At 51.9% G+C, this 26,611-nt stretch overlaps 10 protein-coding genes across 10 annotated transcripts; 3 read left to right on the forward strand and 7 right to left on the reverse strand.

Annotated features, from left to right (window-relative positions):
* Positions 1-70: 70 nt before the first annotated feature.
* BO97DRAFT_420636 (SNARE domain- containing protein) lies at positions 71-640 on the reverse strand (the record flags this gene model as incomplete). Its single annotated transcript, XM_025696671.1, has 3 exons — positions 71-229; positions 365-473; positions 615-640. 3 exons carry the CDS (start codon positions 638-640, stop codon positions 71-73), a joined length of 294 nt encoding a protein of 97 aa, XP_025555482.1.
* A 755-nt stretch (positions 641-1,395) lies between these two features.
* Positions 1,396-4,706, reverse strand: BO97DRAFT_131006 (putative telomere silencing protein Zds1). The gene is made up of 3 exons (XM_025690046.1): positions 4,313-4,706; positions 1,702-4,068; positions 1,396-1,636 (listed from the first exon to the last, which is right to left on the reverse strand). The coding sequence occupies exons 1-3, from the start codon at positions 4,316-4,318 to the stop codon at positions 1,430-1,432; spliced, it is 2,580 nt and encodes an 859-aa protein (XP_025555483.1). The 5' UTR covers positions 4,319-4,706; the 3' UTR covers positions 1,396-1,429.
* Positions 4,707-6,802: 2,096 nt separating this feature from the next.
* On the reverse strand, positions 6,803-9,079 carry BO97DRAFT_382695 (SYLF and SH3 domain-containing protein). Its single transcript, XM_025693315.1, has 4 exons — positions 8,652-9,079; positions 8,456-8,559; positions 7,314-8,380; positions 6,803-7,256 (listed from the first exon to the last, which is right to left on the reverse strand). The coding sequence occupies exons 1-4, from the start codon at positions 8,692-8,694 to the stop codon at positions 7,235-7,237; spliced, it is 1,236 nt and encodes a 411-aa protein (XP_025555484.1). The 5' UTR covers positions 8,695-9,079; the 3' UTR covers positions 6,803-7,234.
* A 292-nt stretch (positions 9,080-9,371) lies between these two features.
* Positions 9,372-11,530, forward strand: gem1 (ERMES complex Ca(2+)-binding regulatory GTPase GEM1; the record flags this gene model as incomplete). The annotated part of the gene is made up of 2 exons (XM_025693316.1): positions 9,372-9,582; positions 9,639-11,530. Exons 1-2 carry the CDS (start codon positions 9,573-9,575, stop codon positions 11,528-11,530), a joined length of 1,902 nt encoding a protein of 633 aa, XP_025555485.1. The 5' UTR covers positions 9,372-9,572.
* Positions 11,531-12,442: 912 nt separating this feature from the next.
* Positions 12,443-14,796, forward strand: BO97DRAFT_455832 (WD40 repeat domain-containing protein; the record flags this gene model as incomplete). The annotated part of the gene is made up of 7 exons (XM_025699147.1): positions 12,443-12,447; positions 12,643-12,785; positions 12,855-13,797; positions 13,856-14,141; positions 14,205-14,402; positions 14,483-14,558; positions 14,630-14,796. The coding sequence occupies 7 exons, from the start codon at positions 12,443-12,445 to the stop codon at positions 14,764-14,766; spliced, it is 1,788 nt and encodes a 595-aa protein (XP_025555486.1). The 3' UTR covers positions 14,767-14,796.
* A 401-nt stretch (positions 14,797-15,197) lies between these two features.
* On the reverse strand, positions 15,198-15,693 carry BO97DRAFT_131161 (uncharacterized protein). Its single transcript, XM_025690048.1, has one exon. It carries the CDS (start codon positions 15,564-15,566, stop codon positions 15,240-15,242), a length of 327 nt encoding a protein of 108 aa, XP_025555487.1. The 5' UTR covers positions 15,567-15,693; the 3' UTR covers positions 15,198-15,239.
* BO97DRAFT_131160 (GPI anchored serine-threonine rich family protein) lies at positions 15,694-16,934 on the reverse strand. Its single transcript, XM_025690047.1, has 5 exons — positions 16,789-16,934; positions 16,649-16,727; positions 16,464-16,598; positions 16,295-16,398; positions 15,694-15,963 (listed from the first exon to the last, which is right to left on the reverse strand). The coding sequence occupies exons 1-5, from the start codon at positions 16,841-16,843 to the stop codon at positions 15,821-15,823; spliced, it is 516 nt and encodes a 171-aa protein (XP_025555488.1). The 5' UTR covers positions 16,844-16,934; the 3' UTR covers positions 15,694-15,820.
* A 1,685-nt stretch (positions 16,935-18,619) lies between these two features.
* On the reverse strand, positions 18,620-20,807 carry BO97DRAFT_402760 (cation:proton antiporter). Its single transcript, XM_025694584.1, has 2 exons — positions 19,537-20,807; positions 18,620-19,485 (listed from the first exon to the last, which is right to left on the reverse strand). The coding sequence occupies exons 1-2, from the start codon at positions 20,626-20,628 to the stop codon at positions 18,784-18,786; spliced, it is 1,794 nt and encodes a 597-aa protein (XP_025555489.1). The 5' UTR covers positions 20,629-20,807; the 3' UTR covers positions 18,620-18,783.
* Positions 20,808-21,056: 249 nt separating this feature from the next.
* On the reverse strand, positions 21,057-22,814 carry BO97DRAFT_402761 (aldo/keto reductase). The gene is made up of 5 exons (XM_025694585.1): positions 22,585-22,814; positions 22,445-22,531; positions 22,157-22,379; positions 21,941-22,079; positions 21,057-21,864 (listed from the first exon to the last, which is right to left on the reverse strand). The coding sequence occupies exons 1-5, from the start codon at positions 22,701-22,703 to the stop codon at positions 21,287-21,289; spliced, it is 1,146 nt and encodes a 381-aa protein (XP_025555490.1). The 5' UTR covers positions 22,704-22,814; the 3' UTR covers positions 21,057-21,286.
* A 465-nt stretch (positions 22,815-23,279) lies between these two features.
* Positions 23,280-26,223, forward strand: BO97DRAFT_131201 (Zn(II)2Cys6 transcription factor). Its single transcript, XM_025690049.1, has 7 exons — positions 23,280-23,438; positions 23,544-23,567; positions 23,704-23,825; positions 23,897-24,357; positions 24,430-24,728; positions 24,795-25,498; positions 25,547-26,223. Exons 1-7 carry the CDS (start codon positions 23,349-23,351, stop codon positions 25,878-25,880), a joined length of 2,034 nt encoding a protein of 677 aa, XP_025555491.1. The 5' UTR covers positions 23,280-23,348; the 3' UTR covers positions 25,881-26,223.
* The last annotated feature ends 388 nt before the right edge of the window (positions 26,224-26,611 follow it).

Raw genomic sequence — 26,611 nt, forward strand, 5'->3', positions numbered from 1 at the left:
AAACAAGCACATTCCACCTCTTGAAACCATAAATGCAACCCCCGACATCGTCCAAGGGAAGGGCATGGGCTCAAAAAATCCACCCAAGAATAATCCACAAAAGAATCCCAGCCGTGATCACGATGCCCGCTACCTTCAAGACGGCAACGGTATCGCCCTGCCGCGCCATGCGGGTTAATCTGCTGGCGCTGCCTTTGAGGTTTGTGGAGAGGGAGGAGAAGACTTGACTCTGGCATTTTGGATTTTCGGGTTAGTTATCGCTCAGCAACTGGGATTCTATCGACTGCAATGACATAGGCACAACCGGTGTCCAATCTGCAAAACAACCGCCCCAAAAAAAAGGAAAGAAAAAGAAGAGACTAACCGAATGATCCAACGTCTCCTGATCCCGAGCATTATCATAGATATCAATCGTCACGGATTTCAGCGCAGACACCTTCGAGGAGAGCGAGTTGAGGAGGGCGTTGTTCTGTCTATTGGTACCAGACATCAGATCGTATTAGCATTCAGATCCCCCCAAGAAAAAAGACCACTACAACTGCGGTTTCCCAAGTTGGGTGCATCATGAATCCCGCAAACGTGGCGAAGGACCATCCACAAGGAGGAAGACGTACTGTTCGCGCTCGTAGGCTTCGGTCATTTTGATTTGATTTGGAGTCGGGGGGTTGTGGTTGTGGTTGTGGTATTGCGTTGGCTTTGTTCAGTTGGTTGGGATAGGGGAGGTGGGGATGATGGGATGGTGATTTCCGTAGGTGAACGCTGGAGAGTCGGTGGTATGAGGTCGATTATTATGAATGTATCGGAGGAAATGCGGCGGAGGAAGTGAGGTACGGAGAGATAGATCTCAGGACGGATGACGCTGTGGGGAGACTTGTGGAGAGAGATGGCGCTTGTCACGTGAGTGACACGCCGCGGCCTCGCCCGTTCGGGGCCCGGACATTGTTTCCTACAGCCTGGAGGTGCCTACAATACCTAATGTGGTTATGAAAAGTATACTTACAAAATCTATCCCCAACCAAAATTCAAAACCGCCAATGGCTACTAGCCCCAGTCGGTGCTCAGCTTCTATGATGAAATAAACCGTTAATACAGACAATAAAGAATAGAAATCAAGCAGAACCCCTCTCGCTATGCGAACAACAAATCAAGCCAAGGCAACAGGTCATGCCAGGCACTACCCCATCGACGTGGAATATTCAAAGGTGCACTATATAAAGCTGAGCCACAGCAGCTTTCCGGTGAGTATAGTGGAATATGAAAAACAAAAGTCCTTCGTATCCTTCTTTGCCCGGTGCATATCGCGGGTCCAAAGGGTAGGAGCTAACACCGGCGTACACAGCTTGCAACGGTACCAGAATTGACCCAAGCGGAGCGCTTGGAAAAGCTCCTCATCTTTCCGACCGTAGCGGGACAACCTGTTCGTTCACAATCACCACATATCATCCTCATCATCATCCAACTGCATGTCATCTCCAAACGTTGAATGACCGTGTTGATTATGGCCAGGACCATATGCATTCCCACTTTCATAGCTATCCTTACTTCCACGCGACTGGGACCGGTACTGATCGTGGTGATCGTCACCATATTCATACATCTGAGGATCATCATAGGAACTGTCGGCGTATTGTTGCTCCTGAGCCTACGAGTAGGCAGAAGCGTCAGTAGCTGTCTGCAAATATTCCGGGAGAGGATACTCACTTCTTGATATCGTTGGTACTGTTGGTACTCCTCCTGTTGTCGTTGCTGCTGCCTCTGGGCCGCTGATGTTGCGAGCATCATATGCGGGTGCATCTGTTGCACCTTGGCCAAGTATGAGTACATGAAATTACTCAACAAGACCTGGGAATACAACGCGCGTCGAGGATTTGCAAGCTTGATATGTGCCATCCGGTAGATCGCTCTTTCTTCCAAAATTGAGAATCGAGTCCAGGCGTAATCGATATCTGGCCGCAGTTCCCGAACCGGCGGCTCAGGCGACAAGTTTTGAGAGGAGCTCTTTTTGTGATGGTGCCCGCTATCTCCGTTGCTTTTCTTCCTACCGCCACCAAAGATGGATGAGAATAATCCCGATTCCTTCTCTTTCTTCGATTCGCCGGAAGTCCTTCGTGTGTTGTCCTTGCGCCGTTCATCCTCTAGCTTGGGGTCCAGCCGGTCCATAGCTAGGCTTTCGCGTCCCCTCTGGCTGGTATCGTTCGACGACGGCGGAGAGTGGGATGCATCGTGTGCTTTGTCCGCAGACTTCACTTTGTGCTTCTTCGAATCACTGTCCTTGTCTTTCTTCTTATCTTTATCCTTGTCCTTGTCCTTCTCCTCTGTACCGAGGAGCCAGTGCCAACTCGACTTACGTCCCCCTTCTGAATCCTTCTTGTCCTTCGACTTTTTCGAATCGGATTTCCTTTCTTCCGCCTTGCGTTCTTCGGGCTTGCGGTCTTCCGACACGGTGGGGATAAAAGAGAGACTGTCGGTGCGCATTGAATTGCCGGGGATGGCCTGTGGGTTATTGGCGAACTCGTTGAGAGTGGGTGCAGCATCTGTCGCATGCGTGCGACTAAGGCCGGAGCGTTTGTTAGGAGGGCGCTCGTGAGGTCGATCGGATACTGTAGGCGCTTTGGAGGCCGGGGCCTGCTGAGAACTCGGGCTGGGAGGAGTGGCATTGTTTTCGGGCGGCGGGGTTTCGATTATCTCGGGAATCTTCTGTTCGAGGGGTGGAATGTTCAATGTCGAGCGTCCATTTGAGCTGATCCGCGAATGCCATTGTTGACGTTCAGGTGGAGGGGCGCTGGCCCGGCCGGCTGGATCGGGAAGAACGGAGTCACTTACTGTGGGGGATGGTTCCGAGGCCGAGTCCGACGTGAAACTGGATGCTGTGTCAGGGGCATGCGGTGTCCGTTCGGTAGACTTGGCCAAGGCTTGCGCTCGTGTTACACTCGGTGTCGGATCGGTCGATACCCGTGTCAAACCTATGGCCGCTTGTCCGCCCGTAGGATCATTTCCGTCCGCCGACTTCCCTACTCGCTTGGAGTATGGGGCTTTCTCCCCCTTCCTCAAGCTCCCAGCCTTGCGATATTGAGTTCTTGTTGCGCGTCGAAGGCTGTGGCCCGGAGGGGCAGGAGGAAGTATGGGTATATCTTCGTCGGTCGATAAACCAAGCTTTTGGATGTCACTGAGAATTGACGAAGCACTCGGCGTGCGCGAGTTCGTGTCATCTACCAATGTCTCCAGTTCATGCAGGTTGGGGCCCAACGAGTCCTTTTGCGTCTGCGAACGTTTACGCTCAAGCCGTTCCGCACCATCCGTATAGCCATGGGAGCTGTCAATCTGCCTCGACAGCATAGACCGCTTCCGCCTGAGCCCTCCACCCGTCCCTTCAAGATCCGAACCCAAGGTCGAGAAATCGCCGGATTTCCGTTTGATCATATCGGCCTTACTTTCAAGAAATGATTTGAATTCCTTGGGCGCCAACTCCGGATGTAATCGGGCGGGGACCCAGAATAGGCGGGCCGCATCGTTCTCATCGTCGGAGGGAGATGGCGCGACCGAGGGCACTGAAAAACTCGGCAGGTCGGGATCCCCAGTGGCTGCTACGTCCATCGACATCCGCCGGATGGCGGCCAGGTTGCTCAGCTCTTGTGCCACGGCGGCTGGGTCGGACTCGTAATCAATATCGTTGAGAGGAAAGGAGGTGGTAGCGGTGTCGGTGGAGCCAGGGGAGGCGGTCGAGGCGGGGGACGTTGGGCTGCTCTCCAAAGACTTGGAGCCTTGCGTCCATGTTTGTCCATTCACTTGCCGTTGGTTTATTTCACTCAGATGATTTTTCACTTGTAAAGACTGGGGGGAGGTAGGAGATTCGCAGCCGGCAAGGTTCGGAGGGATGATCGTGATCGCTTCGCTCAGAGGGGAGGAGATATAACTTAGACGCCGAGATTCGCGTTTGTCGTAGTCATCTTCGTACATGTGCCCGATGGCTTCGGTGACATGATGACTTGGATCGCTGATTGACAGTTGAGGGACATGACCTCGCCGCGTCGCGTACCCTCCTCCAGGCTCAGAGGGGCTCGGTGAAGCCTACGCGTAAGGGGAAGGTTGTTAGACGTAATCCCGCAATTGTAAGTAGTTGAAACAAAGGTACACTCAGGTTCCACAACCCACCGGGCAAAGGGCAATGGTACCAGCCACGAACACGAGGGCACAGTTGGGAAAAGGCAAGAAAGTGAAAGGCGGGCACAGAAAGATCCATGTTGAATCTTCAAAGGGCCAAGTTACCAGGACCAGGGGCGGGGAGAAAGACAATAAAGGGAACGTAACGCACCTGCATGGGAGCAAATGATTTGAGGGGGGAGGGGAGCTAGAAGGCGAGCGTCCCGAGGTTGACAAAGGACCAGGAACTTCGCCTGGTGGAGAGGAGGTCAATGTACCACCAAGGTCGCAAGAGTAGACAGGTAGAGGATAGTCATGGAATCATCAGAGCGGGGAAAAGTATGTTCGAGGAAGAGGAGCAACCACCAGGGTGACCACGAGTGAGAAAGGACAATGACGGCTAGGCATCCGGCGACCAACGTCGGGGAGGGGAGAGAGGATAGTAACGGACGATCAATAGAAGATCGGGGGAGAGGAGGGAGAGGGGAGGGAGGAGAAGAGGAGGGAAAGAGAAAATGAGGGCTTGAAGAGGAAGAGGAGGAAGAAGAAGAGGAGGAAGAAGAGGAGGAGGAGGGCCAGCAAAACGAGGCTGAGGAGAGTGGCCGTGGTTGTTGTTTGGTTGGTGGTGAAGAAAAGGATAATAGGGAAAGGATGAGAAAGATGATGGATGGGGAAATTCACAGTGGTAACAGAACAGAACCTTGAAAAGAGTAAGGTAAGTACCACCACTGACTGCAACAGCACCACTTGTACAGTACCTAGGAAGAGTAGTAAGTAGTCGTGGTGGTGGTCCCTGCGAGGAGTAGTTGGTTGGATGCTGGTGCTGGTTCGGTCGGTCTGGCCGCGATGATCGGAGGAACGAAGACAAAATGAACGGTCCAGCGACAAATAAAATCCCGCGAAACAGTTGAGGGTATCCTTTCTTTTCTTTTCCGAGGAAGAGCAGCAATCTAAAATGTATAGAAGAAGGAAGAAAGGTGGGAAAGTCAGGGGAGAATGCCCTCCTGAGTGGGGTGGACGGACTGTATCAGAGAGAGAGGCCCATACAACCGCAGCGTATCTGGAAGATTCGTCTGATGCCCGTATACAAGGGTGGGTTTCCTTTGGAAATTCGGAAATTAGAAAGATACAGTTATATTGTTACCAGGAACACCGTCCGTCAGGTACGATCTCCACGAGGAAGAAGAGAAGACAAAGTTTCTCCAGTAGTATAGTTATGCATCGACGAGCCGGTGGTGGAGGGAGGATTTCCCCATGGATGGATTCCGCCGCAAGGCCGCAGGTGCCGGGGCTGACTCAGCTGAATCTCTCCCCCGTCGTTTCTCCACAGCTGATCGAACATCGATCCATCAACTGGCAGGTCACCACCGTTCGTCCGCTCCAGTTCGTTCGCTTGCTTGCAGTAGGCGAGCAATGATCAACATTACCCCGTGCTGCTAGCAGGTGGGCTGCGATTGACAGTGGTGTGGCACGGTCTGTCCCCCATAGCTGACTTGCTCCCTCACTTCACTTGGTGTTTGTAGACAAAGGCATTGTGGTCAAGAATACATACTCCATAGACTTGGGACTTCCTAGCCCACACACTACCCCTCCAGACTCTAGTCTGGTAATCCTGCAGCACTTGATGCAGCATGAAGAGCCCAAGAGTCATTCCCTGCTTTATCTCTACTTATCTATTCCTCTTTCCCCCCAAAAGGCCAGTAGCCGGAACTAGCACGCTAACTAAGTTTCCCTATCCCCCGCCTTGCCTATGGAGTACCACGCATTCATCGGCTGTCAGCTTAATCAAACCTTCAACCGGAAGAGCTGCAGCTCGCCTTATTTACCGATCTCCTGTCAGCCGTTAGAGGTGGAAATTGGTCCTTGGGCCTAGTGCGCCGGTTTTAAATAATGCTGAGCTTGTCGTAAAGCATCTCATAGCATAGCAGTAAGACTGTCATCGCAACATGCAAAGGGTGGCCGCAAGGCCTCCTAGCCTCGTGAAAGACATCTTAGCCACCACTCGCAGCTGCCCTCTGAAAGAGCCATGCAGTCAGTTTCAGCTCAGAAGTTTGCACACACCCAGAGGTATCTCGTATTGAGCTTCACCGAAAAAGAGAAAGATCCTACTTTCTGTGACAACACACACCAACGAAACGATATTGAGAAGAATGAAAGCTAATTAAATTAAGTGGCAGCACGAGAAGAGAAGAGCCACCGAGTATGAATTGACAGGAATGTTATCCGTTATCCCGTCGGCCGCCCTTCCTTCAGGTAAGGCTTTGCACGTGAGGAGTTGGTCCCATCCGGTGCCCTTGGCTGATGATGGCGAAAGCTCAGGCGGAGGGTCTCAGATGACCTCGCTTCTCAAACAATGGCGACGTTTCAATGTTACAATGCCACAGGGTGGATATCTGTTCCAACCCTCCCTCTACGGAAGAGATCGACTGTGGTGGAGAATGTACGCACTTACAAGTATACATCCAAACCTACTGGATGTCGGCAGGGACATGCCTCCAGAACCTACCCTTGAAGGAGGCTGGTGACGACGATCAGCCACCTCCTGAAGACATCAATTACGCCTGAATCTTTGATTTTCGATAAAGGCGCCCTTGCAAGGGATGCGATCATGTCAATGATACAGCAGCTAGCCCCAATGCATAGGGGGGATGAGACCTATCCAATCAATTCTAACAGTATTCAGGTAAAGATAAGCTATTCTAGCACTTCGAAGCCTGTGGGCTACATATTCAAAGGGGCATCTTATGTATAAACTGGAAGCAGCAGCTGATCATAATCACAAACGGAGTATAGGAAGGAAAGGCCAGTGGAAAACACACAAACACCAACTGAAAATACCTAGATCATTCTTGCCCGTGCAAATCAACCTGCGCTCGCTGGCCACCTCAATGGGAACTCCGGTGCTGATACAAAAATGCCGACTGCGGCTCCCTGGGTTTGCAGAGAGTTGACATGATAGCAAAAGAGAGAATAATCGCCGGTGCAAAACTGAAGGGTGGAAGTGGGACAATTTTCAAGAGAGTAGTGAGAAGAGGAGGGTCTGGATGTCATAAAAATGTCATTTCGCATACGCTAAAGCACGGGAATCATAGTTTCAAGCAGTCTCGACATAATTACTACATATGACAGGTTAGCCTCTACAGATCTCGAATCGGGTGGACGATGATGCTTACCTGGGAAAGATTCCAACTCGGTCGCCAATTCGCCCCGTCCACCAGTCCTCGGCCTTCTCAGTCCGCTTGAGAATGGTGATGATATCACCTTTCTTGAAGCCCAAGTCCCCTTCCTGATCGGCGTCAAAAGTGTACAGTGCGACGGCCTGGTCCTGGCGGAGCGTAGGAGCGGCCCCTGTTCTTTGTCCAAAGATTGGCTTTGGAGCTGTTGGACGGCTGGGTTTGCGGTCGGAGTACACATAATCTTCATCAATAGGGGCGGTGTTGCTACGGCTGCGGTTGTAAGTCTCGTAGGCATCCGGGCGGCTGCTGGTACGGGTCGTGGATGACCGGTTCAACCCTGCCGCAGGTCGGTCATAGATGTCATCGGCCCAAGTGTTCGCACGCCGAGGACGATCCCGGTACTCATAGTCGTCGTTACTGTTCAACCCAGTGCGCTCACGTCGGAGACCTTCGCCGTATGCATCGCCTCGTCGGCCCTCCCACACCACCTCGTCGTGGCTATCATCGTAAACTGGGATGTCGTTATACATGGTATCCCCTTGTCGAGAGTTACCATAGAAAGCGCGGGAGCTCAGGACACTTAGAAGAGGATCAGCGGCTGGGGGAGGCCGGATGGTTCCGCTCAGCAGCTGGCGTGCCGAGACTCGACTGTTGTACATCTTCTCGTTCGCATCCTTGCGCTCCACCAACATACTGCCCTCCAAGCTCACACCAGCGAACAGTCCCTTGGTCTTGGAGTATGAGAACACCGCCGCGACGCCCTTCGTACTGGCAGCACCTGCAGCCTCGGCATTCCGCCCGATCGGTCCAGCAGCAATAGAAACATTACCACCCAACGTCAAGGTTCCCACTTGCGAGAACGTGCGAACAGCGGCGGCGTCATTCAGAATGAACACAAAGTCGGTTAGCTCAAACCCAATCTGTCCTCCGAAACCGGCACCTGCTGTCGCGATGGCTGACGGAGCCGACCAGGAGCCATCTGCGAGACGGGCGACAACGACCCCCGAACCGAAGCGAGCGGAGCCCAGAAAGCCGGCTTTCAGGACCGTGAGAATGGCGAGACCCTGGCGACGGAGCGGTCAGCCTGAGACGAGTGCGCCACGGAATGACCATGATAAAGACATGCTTAGGCCACTTACTTTAGCACCCGCTAGAATTTCAGGAGGAATGACCTTATCAGGTCCAAAAGCTTGTCGTGGGTCAACAAAAGAGGCAAGAATTTTCCCAGCCTTTTTGCATTCGCCTGTTGATCGCAGATTAGTTGACGCTTCATGAAAGGCATTTCGCGAGTAATTGCGGGGAAATTGATTGGAAAGCGGGCGGAGTGATGCGTACTTGACAGAGACGAAGGTAGCGGGTTATGAATTCCGAGAGGCATTTTTGAACAGCTCCAGACCTTGAGGAACTGAGAAGAAGGAAGGGAGGGGAAGAGGAAGGTAAAGGGGGGAGAAAGAGTGAGGAGTCAGGGAGCAGCAAAGAAAGAAAGGTGTTGATAACCGGAGGTTGCTTTTGGTCTTGAGGGAGCGAGCGACCGGAAGTGGAACCCAGATGACGGCTGACATCCACTGCCTTTCGCAAACGATGCACTCAGTAGTAGCAGTTAGTGTAGGTACCGTAGGTTTCCTGGCAACCCAACTTGAGATGACCAAATAACCGCAGCACCAGGCACTTGGCGCACTAGGCTAGAATCGATATCATTGTCGGCCCAATGCTCTGCTGGAAATTGAGCAAATGGTCGCCTGTCCGACCCGACTCAAATTGAATGTCAAGATGCACAGCTCAGGCCTGGGATAACAAGTCTAAGAAGGCGCCTTCCGTTCGTCTCCGTTACGTCCTGTGGCTGAAATTACCTACTGTATGGTCGGCTTCCTGACCATACGACCGCCGTAAATTGCTGCAATCGAGCCATGGAAGCGATTTGAAGTCATTAGATCAGACTTTTACCTAAGGAAGTCGGTAGACGATATGATGCGATAATCGTTTCGCATCCAATTCTTTGCCCGCCTCGAAACAGTTGTATATACCTACAGTGCACACATGCGTTCATGCGGGTCCAGCCGATCGAGACCTGAGGCTGCAAAGGCGGCACAGCCACCGCCGAGGTTCCGCTGATCATCTCCATCAACCCTGGCCGGAACTTGGAAGCTCTCAATTCTCCAACCAGGACTTATCATTGGGTTTCATGGCGACAACCTTAGAAAGCGATGTTATAATCCAAGAAAGGTGTTAGCAACTGCCTTTCCATCTCGCATTCAAATGGCGACAGGTCAGACAAACCGATCACAATTGTCCCTGATCTATGGATCGCTGACCACTCTCCAGTGCGAATCAGCGTCTGTGGAGACGAGGGCACTGGCAAGTCCAGCTTGATCACCTCTCTTGTCAAGGGCGTCTTCGTTACCAACAAAATTCAACCCGTTTTACCCCAAATCACAATCCCTCCCACCATCGGAACCCCCGAAAATGTCACGACGACAACAGTGGTGGACACCTCCGCGCTCCCGCAGGAGCGGAATAACCTGGCGAGAGAAATCAGGAAGTCGAACGTGATTTTGCTTGTGTACTCGGATCACTACAGCTACGAAAGAGTCGCTCTGTTCTGGCTGCCGTATTTCCGGTCCTTGGGAGTTAATGTACCGGTAGTTCTTTGCGCAAACAAGTCGGACCTGGCCGCGGACCATACGGAGACACAAGTCATTGAAGAGGAGATGCTCCCGCTGATGGCGGAGTTCAAGGAGATCGACTCATGTATACGCACCAGTGCCCGCGAGCATCGGAATGTCAATGAGGCTTTCTTCCTCTGCCAGAAAGCCGTCACCCACCCCATCGCACCGCTCTTCGATTCCAAAGAGTCTGCCTTAAAGCCCGCCGCCGTCGCCGCATTACAACGTATATTCTATCTGAGCGACAAGGATCGGGATGGTTATCTCAGCGACAAGGAGATTGAGGACTTTCAGATGCGTTGTTTCGAGAAGCCGTTGAGTGAAGAGGATCTTGTGCATATCAAGGAGACCATTCAGAGGGGACATCCACACTCAGTTACTCCCTCGGGTATCGATTGCCGCGGGTTCATTCATCTGAACAAGATGTACGCCGAGAAGGGTCGCCATGAAACTGTCTGGATCATTCTGCGGGCCTTCCAGTATACAGATAATCTATCCCTGCAGGAGAACTTCCTCCATCCGAGGTTCGAGGTTCCTCCTTACGCCTCAGCTGAGCTGTCCCCAGAAGGGTATCGCTTCTTCGTCAATTTATTTTTATTGTCCGACAAGGATAATGATGGTGGGTTGAATGACGCCGAGCTGGCCTCGTTGTTTGCGCCGACACCGGGGCTGCCTGCCTCGTGGGCAGATGGCTCGTTCCCGTCATCCACCGTTCGGAACGAAGCCGGCCATGTCACCCTCCAGGGCTGGCTTGCACAGTGGAGTATGACCACCTTCACCTCACCCAAAACCACGCTCGAGTACTTAGCCTATTTGGGATTTGAGTCATCCGACCGCAGCAATCCTTCCACAACAGCGGCGCTTAAAGTCACGCGCCCACGAAAGCGGCGACGAAGACCCGGACGCGTGGGGCGCAATGTTGTGCTTGGCCACGTGCTTGGAGCTCCGGGATCCGGCAAATCGGCCCTGTTGGATGCTTTCCTCGCGCGGGGATTTAGCGCCACCTATCATCCCACCATTCAACCCCGGACGGCTGTGAACACAGTTGAACTTCCCGGGGGCAAGCAATGCTATCTGATTCTGGACGAGCTTGGAGAACTCGAGCCTGCGATCTTGGAGAACCAGGTTAAGCTTCTAGATCAGTGCGATGTCATTGTCTACACGTACGACTCCTCCGATCCTGATTCCTTTGCGTATATTCCAGCCCTGCGGGCGAAGTATCCGCACCTGGAAGAGCTTGCGAGTGTGTTTGTTGCGCTTAAGGCAGACTTGGACCGAACCACCCAACGGGCGGAGCACCAACCTCATGAATACACAGCACTATTGAACATGCCTAGTCCACCGCTCCATGTCAGCGCAACATGGAGCTCGATCCAAGAGGTTTTTGTTCACATCGCCGAGGCGGCTATGGAGCCTAGCACGGCCTTCCCTCGAAGTGAGGAAGATGTCGAAGGCAAGTGGATGTCGTGGGGGATCGCATTGGGGGCGGTCGTTTGCGCAGGGGCAGCAGCGGTAATGATCTGGCGGAGAGTCAGTGGTAGCGGGGTCTGAGTGCGCATGTTCTGTCTCGACCCTCTGAATAGCTGTAAACCTAGATACCCTTGACGATTTTGCCTAGCTGCCTGCGACTTTGTATAGTATTGTGCTGAAGGGATGACGCTTCATTATTCCAGGCTTTGCACAAACCCATTCACCTCAATGAAAATATTTCCATGCTAACCCGCCACATAGTTGGTGAAGCTTGCAGAAAGTGAGAGAGAGCGCAGTACTCGTAAACAGTGCCAGCTGAACCCCGCCGTGATCGGCTCGAAGATTTTCCTGCTAGTGACTAGTATTGTAGTTACTATGAGTAGTTAAGTTGGCGGCCGGCCCCACGCGCGAACCTGCCTTTAACCCCGGACGGAAGAATGACCACCGGCTGGCCGTCAGCTCCCCTGCCGGGCTTCCCAACTCTGGCTTCACTTCCACCACCATCCCCCCATTCATTTACCCCATCCTAGACGCGGTCTCAGCCCATTCGTGCCCGGATTTATCCCGCTTCCAAGTCCCCTCACGGCCTCCGCCCGGAATCTACATAAACTTCCAGAAACGTCTGCGATTCCTCAACCTCTCCCTCTCTCCGCTCCGGACACCCCGGCCTTCGGTCTAGCTACTCCTCTGCCACAGAGTGTCGCTTCTCTCCCCTCAGAACCTGCGATACCGGTCACAGGGCGTACCGGTCCTTTCGGCATTCCCTATATATAATTCAGCATCGTAAAGAACCACGTTGAGTGGCACCGCTCTGGGTGCCGCTCGTTGGGGGATTATACTCTGTTGTCCACTCTGAATTGACGATTGCCTGACCAGCCAGCCTATTGCGACATTCACTAATATTTCGCCCCTGTCACACCATACCATTCACAGTGAAACCCCTACATTCATAGATCAATTGGTTCCTGCGAGGTTCCTGTTGCAACCGCAGCCATGTTGTAAGACACTCTCCCACCGGGTTCTGGTTCATTATCCGTTTCCCTTTCCCTTATCTCTCCGCCCTGTGCCGCAGCATCATAGGTCCGGCGCCAAAGTCCCTGGAAATTTCCCAGCGACAGTTCCTTCCCCTTCAGCCCTACACGATTATGACGATTCTGTTGCGTGCTGCCTCTCTGACTGATCCCTCGATCCAGCGTCCTTCCCCCACCCCCACCTCGCTACACCGTCCCTGTCGCCTATGCAGCTGGTGCATCAAACGGCATGGCGGTGCCCGTGGTAGAGACGAACAACATCATCAGCCACCCGGAGGGCGGTTGCTCTCTGCAGGTGGGAGAAGGTGCGTTTGCTCTACCGCACCCTCACAGGCAAGCCATTCAGATTCCACTGACACAAGCCACGGAAATAGGCACCTATCACCTTAAAGACGACCTCCACCTCGCAACCCCTCCTCCTCATCCCTCTGAAGCGCCTGTTGTGAACCCAAACCCTCTCGCGACCGGCGTGACTCCGCCAACGTCGGGCGTGAAACTCTCCTTGGTCCAAGTTAGCAACCAGAGCAAGGCTCCTACATACTCTCTGAATGGTTACGGCACGGCACCATTGTTTGGCGATGGGAATCCTGCTCTGGCCGCCCCGGTGGTGAAGGAAGGGCTCAAGAGGAGGAAACCGAAGAACAACATTGTCAAGAGCAGCTCGTCGTTCGTTTCGCGGGTGATTACCCATGAAGCGCTGACGAAACGCCTGAATGATCGCAACCCAGACGGCTTCTTCGCGTTCGCCAACATCAACCGCGCATATCAATGGCTGGATCTCAGCTCGAAGCAAAAGGAAGAACCGCTGGCGAAGATTCTTTTCACGAAAGCGCACGTACTGAGCCATGACATTAATGAGTTGACGAAGAGTTCATCGCACATCGATATCGTCATGGGTTCGTCGGCCGGGGACATCATATGGTACGAGCCGATTTCGCAAAAATACGCACGCATCAATAAGAACGGGGTCGTCACCAATTCCGCCGTAACTCATATCAAGTGGATCCCGGGATCGGAGAATTTGTTCATGGCCGCTCATGCCAATGGACAGTTGGTGGTTTATGATAAGGAGAAGGAGGATGCGCTTTTCACACCCGAGCTTAGTAGTCCGTCAGCCGAGATGCTGAAATCGTCGGGTCGGCAGCCGCTGCAGATTTTGAAGTCGGTTAACTCTCGAAATCAGAAGACGAACCCTGTATCCCTGTGGAAAGTCGCGAATCAGAAGATCTCGCAATTTGCGTTCTCTCCGGACCGCAGGCACCTGGCTATTGTTCTGGAGGATGGATCCTTGCGGGTAATGGACTACCTGAGAGAAGAGTATGTTGCCATTGACCTAACTACATATGTCTATAGACAGACTGCTAACCCGATCTAGAGTCCTTGACATCTTCCGCAGCTATTACGGCGGACTGATATGCGTGTGCTGGTCTCCAGACGGCAAATACATCGTAACGGGTGGTCAAGATGATCTGGTCACAATCTGGTCCCTGCCAGAGCGTAAGATCGTAGCACGATGTCAAGGCCACAATTCGTGGGTTTCGGCGGTAGCCTTCGACCCATGGCGCTGCGACGAGCGCAACTACAGATTCGGCAGCGTCGGTGATGATTGCCGGCTGTTGCTGTGGGATTTCAGCGTGGGCATGCTGCATCGGCCCAGAGTGGTATGTCGTGGCCTTCCATTAAACCACCCCTCATTCAAGCCGATGCATACTCACACTCTCCAGCACCAAGCGAACGCACGTCAACGAACAAGCATGGTCGTATCCAACACGCAGCTAAGCAACCGACACCGAGCCGACAGCGCGGGCAATCGCGTCCGGTCCGACTCGCAGCAAACAGCCGACACATACAGCAGCTACGACCCGACCGTCCGTCATCCCGTCGAGCCCAGGGCGCGAACGGCTCTCCTCCCGCCGATCATGGTGAGCTTCGAACCCCCCCCCCCCCCCCAACACCCGCTCTTACCTCCCAAACAGCTACTAAAACCCAACCCCCATGATAGTCCAAAATCGTCGGCGAAGACCCGATCTGCTGGCTCGGATTCCAAGAAGACTCGATCATGACCTCCTCCCTCGAAGGTAAATCCGTTCTCAACCCCACCTCCACGCTTCCCAAATGGCATCCACTAACCCAAGCGACCCCCTGACAGGACACATCCGCACCTGGGATCGTCCCCGCGAAGGCATCAACGAGAACTACTACGACCACACCTCATCCCCGGCCATCAGCGCCAGCGTCGCGGGCTCCGGCTCTGCATTGGGTGACTCGGTGATGGGATCGCTTTGAACCAGCGGGGGCATATATCCATAGCCACGTTCGACTTTTTTTCTTGTAAATAATGCATGGTCATACTCCATGAGATATACCCAATGGCACACTATTAAGTACTAGTTCGTTGTTTTGTACTGTATCTGGTTTACTTGGGCAGTGGTTGATAATGCATGGCAATGGAACTGAGCTTGTATATAACGCGAGTTTTACGTATACTCCGCGCGAACTACTTTCCTGTTTCCATTAGGGTAGTTTAAAGCTAACACACTCCTTGGTGGTAGTATAGGGGGGGAATTATTGCCGAAGCATACCGTGCATTATGGAGGACTAAGAGTAGATGCAGTACCATTTGGGGAATCAGAAGGAACGTCAATCACGTTTAAGTATCGACTATCGAGCGGATAATCAAAGATACAACAGCAGTACGGGAAAGAGGGAATGACACGCATTTTCATACATGAAAAGCAAATGGGCTATACTTCGTCAAATCAGTTAAAGCAGATGGGATGATGGGTCGAGGATAGATAATGTACTGTGTTGCGGTCATTTGCATGGGGAATCTGGGTTGGGGGCTTGGACTTGGAAGACGGGCATGGGGGCAAGGGTAGGGAGGAAAGTGCAGAGAAGGGAGTCAGAGGAAGAGGAGGAAAAAGCAAAGGTGAAATCAGCAGAAGGTACTCGAATACTTGGTATGTTGTTAATGATATGCGACTGTAAAAGAAGCGTGAGGTTATGGTGCATAAATGCGATGTAACTTGAGAAACAAGCTGGGAAAGGGCAAGCAAGCAAAAGCAGGTAATTCGTGTACAACTCATACTCGGTCGAGTATGATGGCAGCTGCGTGCTGGAGTGTATATACACCCTTACCCTGGATTAGGATCTAAAGATAGTGGTGATCGGGGTAGGACAGGCGGCGGGTCTGAGCGCGGTTGGGGAGGGTCGAGGAGTCGTTAACCCTTCCCGAATCTGGTGGCGGTTCGGGGTGAAGTTGCGAATTCGATGTTAACGGTGGCTTGTGCCATTGTACAGTACCTGAGGCAGGCTGGACGATGGAAGGTACCGTTGGCGCTTACAGGGCTCCGGCGAAGACGCTCATCACGAGGGCGCTGAGCACCGCGAGCGGACCGCTCAGCGTGATCGCGTTCGAGGCAGCTCCCGCCGAGGCAGTGGCGGAGGCGGCGGTCTTGGTGGCAGTAGTGGCAGATGCTGTGGCTGTTGTTATGGTAACAAACAGATTGATCCAAGGTTAGACAATTCGTTCATCGCGTTTCCTGTCTGTACTCACCCAGTCTCACGGAGGCGGAGGGAATGGTGCTAGATGATGGTGGTGAAGAGGTTTTGTGATAGATGCAGGGGCGTGGCTTGATTTTGGTGCTGGTGTGGGTGCTGGATGATAGTGGTGCATGTGCTGGTGATGAGAGTGGTGGTGATGGTGATGGTGTAGATGATGTAGATGTAGATGGTGATGTGTGTGATTGTGATGGTGATTGTGATTGTGATGGTGATGATGATGATGATAGTGTTAAATTAGAATTATCCTTACCCGTCTCGACTTTGCCAACTTTAGTGACATTGAACTGGTTTGACTGGCTCAAAATGCCAGTGTTCTGGGTGGTGTTGGCGATGGCATTCAATTGATAGCCATCACTATATCCGATAGACTTGGTCAGTCTGGCTGCACCTCCATCTTTGTTGGGGATTTGACCACATACGCAACAGGGATTCCGGTGATCTTGTCCACCTTGTAGGAGCCAGCTGAGACCTTGACATTCTGGGCGATAGGCTTGTTGACAGTCGGCTGGGAGGCCATATTGACCAGGACCAAGGTGACCTCGTCCGGATCAGAACTGCGCAGGCTGTTAGTTTCATGCATGACCGGTCATGCTGGGAAACGTACGAGACCGTGTTCCATTTGAATTCGTAGGACTGGCTGAAGTCAACCTTATCACCGGCCTTAGGCTGAACGATAGTCAGAGCTGGAGACTGGTGTTAATAGGAGTTCTCAAGCTTGCAGAAATGGAGAAGAGGAAGCCCTACCCAGAGCTGAGGCAGCAAAGGCGGCAACGGCGAGAAAGAGGCTCAAGAAACGCATGGTGAAAGTCGTCGGAGGGTATTAAAACTAGAATTGGAGAGTGGGAACTGCACAGCAGGGCAATACAAGAATTGAATGGGAAGCTATACACTGGCTAGGAAAGATTAATAGCATTTGGGAGTTCGGGACATGACAGCTTTATAGCTCTTGTGTGGATTGCGAATAACTACACCGCAACATGGTCATTGGCAAGGATTGTGTGCCTTCGTGACCCCTCTCATCATCCTGTCATCGTCCTGGGCTCTCCTACCGGCTTGACCGATCGGAAGAGATAACAAGGAAACAGCAAGAAGGAAGAAAAAAAAAAAAGTCAATGTCTATTTTGGGTGAGGGTGAACTTGCCGACGGGCTGAAGTTGTTTGTGCGCCCATGCGAGGGGGATCCGCAGCTGATCGGTCTCCGTCCAAAGTCTTCCTATCACTTTCGTCCTTTCCTCCCCGCTTCTCCTTCTCCAGGAGCTCCGAGCATGCAGGAGACGCGTCAAATTGGTGATTCTCGTGTCAGTGTTCCCAGGGTTTTGACAGGAGGTTGATAGGAGATTTCCTGCTTGCAATCCGCGAAGACAGGGAGGTCCCCTTCCCCCGTGTTGGCAGAGCACGCTTTTCTCCTTCCAAGGGAAAATGACGTTTCATTACTTGATAAGGAGGTGGTCCTTCCTCAGAGGGACGGTACGTGTCGCGTTGATTATTGATGCGATGCAGATCTGGGCTAAGGTTTCTCTCAACAACTAGGGCTTCAACGTACAGCAACTGACGCATACATAGCGGCAATATATGCATAATCTTAATAGAACAACACCTTAGCCTGTTCCGACCGGGCTTGGGCTCTTGGTACAAGTTTCTGGTGTAGATGAGACCATCGCTTGCCAAGCCATTATTTGACAGGAAGGAAGCCGGCGTCAATAATTGATTGTCTGAAGAAAGGCCTTCACGTCACATTCACTTCTTGAACGCCCTCGATTAGGTACAGTATAGTACCTTCAGGATACGCAACAAAATCGCCTTCTCATCATTCCAGATACTCACTAGGCAGTCATTTTTCTCTGCTGGGTGCGGATGGCGGTCACCACATATGACGCATCATATCATGCAGTGCTGACTCGACGAGTCATATTGGACCGAAAGACTAAGCTCGCACAAAGTCTACACGCGGTCAACCGTCTGGTTAGCGTTCAATGAGGAAACTTATTGACGCGACTCGACTTCCATAGTGGCCAACAACCTCACACTATCGACAAATTTATCGAACAAAACTGACCGGTAGAGAGATCTGGGCGGAACACTGTTCACTTTCGCTTCGCGATCATGAGAAAGCGCATTTCCTTATGGTATTGTGCATGTCCGCAGCAGCAACAATGTGTCAAAACCAGTATGGGAGCCAACATGCCTTGCAAACGCGACTGATGACTTCCCGTGATACACGGACATTTAAGTAGCTACCGACGTACTCAGAGATCAAACAAGGTCAGCCCGGATATCTTCGTCTACTGCGATTTTTGGCGCATGTTTTACCGACAGGTGCTTCTTGTATCTGCATCTAACCTAAGAATAGATGGCCTTTTGCCCGAGAGTCGCTTCTTGATCGCCACCTGAACATCGTGTTGCTCCGAAGAGATCCTGTCTTGTTCAAGTATAAGTACCCTGGACATAGGTTACGCACGCTGAGGGACGTAATTCCTCGGTACTTTTGAGGCCGGTCTTCCACTGTTTGTCGGACGGACTCGCAGCAAGATCATACCTAATCTCTGGTAGCATTTTCATTTGCATTGCTATTTTTGTTGTCGGGCGCTTCAGTTCATCGCCACTCTACAGTCAATGTACTGTACTTCCATTTCTAAATATAACAGCACTGAATGACATACAGCTACCGGGTTCCTCACTGAATCCAAGCAGATCGAAGCCAGCTTATACCGGTAGCCATCATCATGGAGCTTGTATGATTCAGATGCCCCATACGCCTAGTGGATCAGGCCCACCCGAGTTGATCCGCTTGTGCTGCAGGGTCTTCACCCTTCTCACGAGCGTACCCACGCAGATGGGGCCAAGCAGGGTGCAGATCGAGATCGCCCAGACGACGACCAGATAAGTGTCTGAAGAACCGCCTGTTGAGCCTTGACCAAAAATTCCCTTCGATTCTGCAAGCGACGCAATGAGATAGCCGATCTCCCCTCGGGCCACCATTGCCAGACCCAGTACCGACGGCGGATAGAGAGATTTGGGTTTGGGAGGAAGAGAGCTGGCGGACCTAGTGTGTTCGGGTTGACCTTGATGTATCCCCGCAGCCGAGCTAGTGAGATTCCCTTCAGAAGAATTATTGCCGTTCGATGCTGACGATTTGTTGCTGGAAGACTGATTTGTAGTGACAGTGTCCGAACGCTTCCGGCGTCTTTCCTCTTCTTTTGACTTCGTGTTCTTTGCTTTTGCTGTCTTCGCTTGCGGTGACCGGGCACACCACAGTTTGACGTACGCAAAGAACGTTGTCAATGAACGAGCTAAGCTCGAAACCGGTCCCAAGGAGAACCTGACCAGCCAGGTGCCTGTGACGACCTTGCCGAAGAACATGAGAATCGCGTAGATGACGCCTCTCCAGACTATGTCTCCCTTGAACATTTCCGTGATGGGAACAGCGAATCCAATCGAGGCCTGATCTACATCAGTTGAGTCATTGTACGACAAGACATTGATTTAACTTACGAAGAAAAGAGGAATGAGAATTCTCTTGGCTGGTTCCGCATAGTATCTCTCATACACCAGCGAACCAGTAGGAAACTCTTCAGAAGACAAACCCGTGGAACCAGATTGTGAGACACCAACTTGTGCGGCCTGCTCGGAAGTTGCACCTCGCTGGCTGGATGCGTGGTCCTGGGAAGGGTCTATGGACCTCAATTCGTGCTCATCAGTAGACTCCAAGCGACCGGGATGCTCCGACCCTGAACCCTGCTCCAAAAAGTCGCTTATCCAAGTAGTCGCCACACCCGCCAGGTATGCGGCAAACAAGCTGGATGTCCCTGCATAGGTGGCACCAGCCACCAGCCCAAACAAAAGACACGTATAAGCAAGAAAAGCAAACTGTACCGTCTTCACAGCTCTATGAAACCTGTCCTCATGGGACAAGATCACTTGCAGGATAGGCTTGACACCAAACCGACAAGCAAGTACAACGCCGACGCCAAAGGCAAGTGATACGCAGATAGGTCGGACAACAGTCACCGCACTGAAGGACTCATTCCCACTATCAAGATTCGTGATGATCTGAACCATGACCAAACCCACAACATCGTCGAGCATCGCCGCACTCGTCGTGACCACACCCAGCCGCGTCTTGACCAGGCCCGTAGTGGAGAGGATGGTGAACGTAGTCCCCAGACTGGTCGCGCTGAGCGCCGCCCCCGCCGCAAAGGCTTGCAAGGGGGTCGCCGAGACCAGCTCCAGGAGGATAAAGGAAAGGGCCATGGGGGTGCCGATGCCGGTCAGCGCCACGGCCACCGAGAGGAAGAGGTTCTGCCTAAGCGAAGAAAGCGAGGTCGAGAGACCACCTTCATAGACCAGGAGAATCAAGCCCAGGTACCCGAGCTGTTGGATCACGGTCTCTGCGTCGTCCGGGAGCCATTTTGCGCCGGGCGTGCCCCAAAGGATGCCGACGAAGAGTTGGCCGATAAGCCCGCAGTAGAGCAGTTTGTCCAGGCAGACATTGACGAGGTTGAGGACCAGAAGAAATCCGGATTGACTGAGGATGGTTCCGATGGCTGGTTCCTCGTATGCAAATGCTGTTTCTGTGGAGGGCATGGTGATGACCTTGTTTCACTTGGAATTCTTATAATGGGGTGTGGATGGTTTTGCTATATGTCTGGTAATAATTGTTTGAGCCGATCAGGTTTTGATTTCTTGATGCTAGAAGACTCCATCTATGAGATGCATCTTGACTCTCGTACAGAATTCGGACTTTGAGGGGCTATAATTCTTGACTTGTAATGGATGCTGTTGTGTTGGAGAAGATGATGCCTCAACGAAACACTTTGGAGGACGGCAGGTGACCTCGGCCAAGACTTGGCTGTTCCGCTCGGGCCATCGTTCAGTTCCGCCTTCCGCTTTCCTTCCTCTGATCGCTCACTCTCCACTGCGTCGTGGTAAACGGTTTTGGAATTTACTCGATATATCATCCTTCGTTTCTATTCCAGATCGAAATCTGCACTTAGTGGATGCTAATAGATTTCTATGCATGTTAATTCGCCATCTAGCACTATTATTCTGTAATTTAAAGTCCGCCCTTTACTGGATGGAAATGCTTCGGGGATGAATCTATATTGAATAACCTTGTCCTTTGATTGCCACGTGTACTCCTTGTCATCTAACTATGACATAGGAAAGCCAGACGATAGCGCTTGCATGACTAAACACGAATTAGAATACCTGCTACTTGTCATCGTCGTGCGATCACCGCTAGCTAGTTGATGCTCTGAGGACGAATAGCTTCCGGCGCCTTGACATAGTCAAAATGTCCCGCCACATTCATCATCTGGACGTTTGCGGGGCCTGTAGACTTGGAGGGGAACAAGAAGTTCATGGGAAATCCCAAATCGAAGGGCGCGGCTGCCTCGATATCATCCATGTCCTCCTGGGTCAGGCTCACGCGAAGAGCGTCGATGCTCGACTTCAGATGCTCGACCTTGCGACAACCGATGATAGGGAACACATAAGGGGCTTTCTGGGAGACGTAGGCAAGGGCGACACCGGCCACTGACGTCTCATGCTTTAGGCTAATTCTCTCCAGAACCTCTGAGACCGCGGTGTCAGCCGCGGTGGGCGGGAAAATCATGCGCCGCAGAGAGTTGTGTCCCTCCCCTTCAGAAGCTACACGTTCTTGCCGGGACTTGAAGCTGCCGCTCCCGAGCACGCCCCACGGCGCAAGTCCCATGCCTTCGCTCTGAGCCATGGCAAGGATGTCTCGTTCGAAATCGCGCCGGGAAGCGGACCATCGGCCTTGGTAGACGGAGAACGGGCGTAGGCCGTGGTCCCGAGCATCTAGACAGTAATACGACACGTCAGAGTGGCTCAAGTGTTATGCTGTGACAGTTTGGGATAAAGCGATCGTGCTTACACTGGTTCGCCTTGCTTACAACCCAGGCTGGGGTGTCGCTGACCCCGAGATACAGTACTTTACCGGTGGCAACTAACTGGTTCAAAGACTGCATGATCTCCTCGATAGAAGTAGCAAAATCCCACCAGTGCAGGTAGAGCTGGATATGAGAAGGTGTTGTCAGCCACGCATACGGATCCTGACAGCTCGAAGCAAACTTGATCGAGTCGCTCTTACCACGTCGATGTAAGATGTTCTCAGCTTCTTGAGGCTGGCATTAACTGCAACATGCAAGCTCTTGGTGTTGTTACCCACGAAATTGGCCTGGATTTCGTCCGGCTGATAGGCGCGGTACCCAGTCGAATATTTGGTCGCTAGAACGATCTGATCGCGAACTCCACGATCTTCCAGCCATTCTCCAATCCAGATTTCAGATTCCTCGTTCTGGTAATTGTCGGCACTGATTTGCGGCAACTAATTAGCCGGGAGCGACAAGCTTTGCCTCAAATGCAAGGGTGTACATGCGTGTCAATGAAATTGCCGCCGGCTTGATAGTAGGCGTCGAGGATCTCAAAGACAGACTTCTTGCCGCATTCCCCCATGAAGGATTTCCTAGAATGCCAGCCATCAGCAGGGACCCTCGTCGTTTCAGTGGAGGTATATACCATGCGTCCCCAAAGTTCATAGATCCCAAGCATATTGGGCTCACTTTCACCGAGGCGGCAGGAGCTAAGGGCCGATAACGGCCAAGAAGGCTTTTTGGTGGGGGAGGTACAAAAGACATTTTCTTCGCGAGTGACCTGGTCTGATTATGGCTATGTGTGTGTCTGTTATGTGATGTTGGCTTGCTTGGTAAAAGAAAATAACTTGTCAGAGTTAATCGCCAGCCCTTATATACCCGGGCCATCATTCTGCTGATGCTCATGGACCTCATGGACTTTCAACGCCAATGGAAGGTGGAACTACATCATGAAAGTTCTTGTGAGCCCCCGCGGAGGGCCGAAGCTGCGCAGGAGCGCTGCTCTCTTGCATACTCAAGGCTGATGAGGAGGATTCTCACACAAGTGTACGGGGCTCCGCGGATGGCCGAAGGGCGACATGGAGTCTTTACAGCTCGCAAGGGTGAAATCGCCAAGATACTCAAGAGGTCCCCTGGCCAGACGTCCGAGAGAGATGAGACATGAACGATTGTTCGACCACCCAAGACTTGCCAATGTACGATCCATGGCAATGGCCATTGATCAATGAAAGAGTGGTGGGAGCCTCCAAGGCCCGAGGTCATAGGCGAGAAGTTGAGAGCGGTTAGCGGTGTTCACGGACATTAACTACACTATCTCCGATCTAATCTAATCATTCCGGCTCATCCGGACCCTTCGGCCACCCGCGGACGGCCGAATATTACGTGTCGACCATCACAGCGTGAGTCTCAATGACCTTTGCGGTGATCCCAGTACTAGAGAAGAACGCCATGTACAGTCACAATAGTCCCGTTTTCAATGAGAACGAGCCCACCAGGGCGGTACGATAACCCTAGGAAGCGCCGAGCCCGGTAGACGAGCTCTGTCATCCTTTTGTACCAAAGACAACTGGCTGACCTATTCGTTTTAAATTGTCTATTTTTCAGTGCGATCAGTGCCGGACAAGAAAGGTACGCATGTATCAAACCTACACTAAGCAGGCCTATGCCTATCCTTCCAATTGGCCTCTGCCGTGCTTGGCGTTGGCCCTCTCGATCTGTTCCCACATGTGGTCTATAGTTCGGTTGGCTCATTTGTATCACTCAGATTCGATGCGATAGGAAACATCCTTGCGCCACCTGCCAGGTTGCAAGACGATCTTGTTCATACTCTACAGCGGCCCCAAAGCCTAAAGAGGCGCGTCAAAGGGTACTCATATCATCTCAGTAGTAAGAATCAGCATCCATTATTCTGCCCGAGCCCTCAGTCAGCTTGCGAGCTAAAAAAACTTTGGCGGTAGCGAGAGTAAATTAGACGCCTTCGAGCGTCGGCTTACTGGCATCGAGTGTCTTCTCCAGAAGCTCGTCGATGGACAGAATGGGCATGCGTCGACGCCTCCTTCTACCAACAACCCCGGCTATGTTGACTCGCCCTCTCTGGAACGTAGATCTTCACCCATGCTAAACAAGGAGAAAACCGAGTCAATATATGAAGGCGATACATCTCTAGGCGTGCACGCTGATCTAGCCAAGAGATTTTTCCGGGACACCATCCAAAATCTGACCATCTCTTATGACCTGAGTCCGCAGATGAACCTGGGACTGTCAAGGTTGGAAGAAATCGTGGCAACTCAGAGCCGGTCTCTGACGAATTCCGGCGAGCACTTCCCCGTCCAAGACCTTCCTGTCGATTGTGAGCCTCGCAACCTGCCAATGCCGCCTACCCATGATATATTGCGCATTCTGAGGCAGGCTAAAGCGGGTATGTACAACCATTTGGTTTACTAGAGCCTTCAAAGTCACCTACAGCCCAGAAGATAATTTGTTTGGCCAGATCCCGCGCAGGTCACCTTTAATTTTCTATGCTCGTTCCTCACGATTGACGATTTTATCGGGTACTGCAACAGAATCTGCTTTGCACTCAATGATCCTACACTCGCAGACTACATTATAGTCAATGGTGGGCTATACTACTTGTTTGATGAAAAGTTTCGGCAGCGGAACGATATTTCCAGTGAGGAAAAGTTCCTGAACTATCGGACAATGTGTAAAGCCAACTTTGAGCTGTCCCTTCGTCGGTTGAGCATTTTCATCCCATCGAATAGAGATAATATCACGGCTCTTCTTTTCGGGGTAGGCCATTATGCACAATTTTCAAGTTGGGGATGAGAAATTTCCGTGTCTCTGACAGCACAACAGGTACTTTATGCGGTGGAGGTCTCTAGACCATTATTGGCGTGGAAACTAAACTACACCGCCATTCAAATGTGTCAAACACTGGGCTACCATCGCCTTCCCATGGCGCTAAGCAATCAGCAGGCTGACCTCCATGTTCCTCCTGAGTCGACTCTCTTTTGGTACTCATATGTGCTTGACAAAGGACTTGCCTTGAAGCTGGGCAGGCAGTCTGCCGTTCAGGACTATGATATTATTGTCCCTACGAGGAACAACCTCTCTTCTGCTTCTGATCCATTGCAACAGCTTTCTTTCATAGGGATCCGAGGTGCGCAAGTACAAGGAAAGATACTCGAAACCCTATATAGCCACGCTGCTGTTTCAACAATGAATGATCAAAGGCAGCAACAAGGTCTATCACTGGCTCAAGAGATCCTGTCCCTTACCCAAACCATTGAGAATCTTCTCGGGGGTTGTGCCATAATGCATCAAGCAGACGACCCGCGACCAAAGCTTGAAGACTGGTTAGCGGTAAGCTTACAGGCAGAGCTTGTTTCGCTCCATGCCACGTTATGTCTAGTATATCGTGGTACCCCAGCACTCTCGGGAGCATACAATATGCTTAGCCCTGACTGTCTAGACTCGGCAAGGAATGCTGTCCGAGCACACTTGACGTGCATGCGCCTTCTTGGCTCGAGTCTGTCCGCTCAGGCTTGTTACGTCCTCTGGTGAGTTACATCGGGCTATTCAATTCAAGCGCCGCTAACAGCAACCAGGACACTTCTTTTGACGCCATTCATACCATTCATTGTTCTCTTCTGCAACAGCATTAGTATCGAATGTGCCAACGACCATGACCTGGACCTGCTACGGGAATTCGTCGAATCACTGGAGCTGGTTCAAGGGACATCGGAAGCTATCGAACAGGTTTATAGTTTGGCCCAGGCTCTGTATGAGATTGCGACCTTATACAAGGAGCAAAATAGGCACGATGCGGAAGCGCAGCTCGTACTGCTGGGGTCAGAGTTCGATCGATTTCTCAGCGAGTCTGGGTTTATGCCGTCCTTCTTCCAATCGTCGACAGTATCCAGTGGGGCTGGGATTCTATAGGGAGCTTTGACATCAACCGGTAGAGTTCAAGATATGCGTGCTCACTCAGAGGGGGCTGCTTCCTTTTCGATTGACACCGAGCTTCATCGACTTTCAGTCTTCCTCGTTTCACGTTCTCAACGATACCATTAACACGTTTTGTCCGTTTATGGCTGAACGATATACCTCGCGTACGTCGCATAGCTAGGCCTTTCATTCCTTGGTGAGTCTGTCAGCTGCAATCGGGACTCGTGTGTTGCCTTCAAAAGGAAAGGCTTCAACCGCGTGCTATTCCAGCGCGCGGGCTGGCCTACTTTGATAGGCAGACGTGCGAAAGTCAACTGAAGACGGATCGAATGGTTTAAGTTGTGCGTTCTTGGAAGGCTACGTAGTCCAGGAACCAAGGGATGCCGCAAACACCCAAAATATGTGTGGGATACTACATTCCAACGGCTACTATACGAGCCTAAGGAATCGACGGGAACAGTCTATGATCGGCGCCGGAATTTATATTGGCCAATACTAGGCTTAAAATAGCAAGAGGTATGGACATTGTTGGTGGTCTGCATCAGGGCAAAACAGGGTGACTCTCGTACAACCAAGCTCCTTATCTACTTTCATCTACTTGATTGTTTCCCTGCCTGGGTAGCCGCCGTTGCCCCAGGCCAGAAGGTCCGTTTTCAGCTTTCTTCCTTTGGGGAGCCTGGATGCAGAGACAAAGAAAGATAGATTCTGTGACGTGTCATCTTAGT

This window comes from Aspergillus homomorphus, assembly GCF_003184865.1.
Source record: "Aspergillus homomorphus CBS 101889 unplaced genomic scaffold BO97scaffold_3, whole genome shotgun sequence".
Classification (NCBI taxonomy): Eukaryota; Fungi; Ascomycota; class Eurotiomycetes; order Eurotiales; family Aspergillaceae; genus Aspergillus; species Aspergillus homomorphus.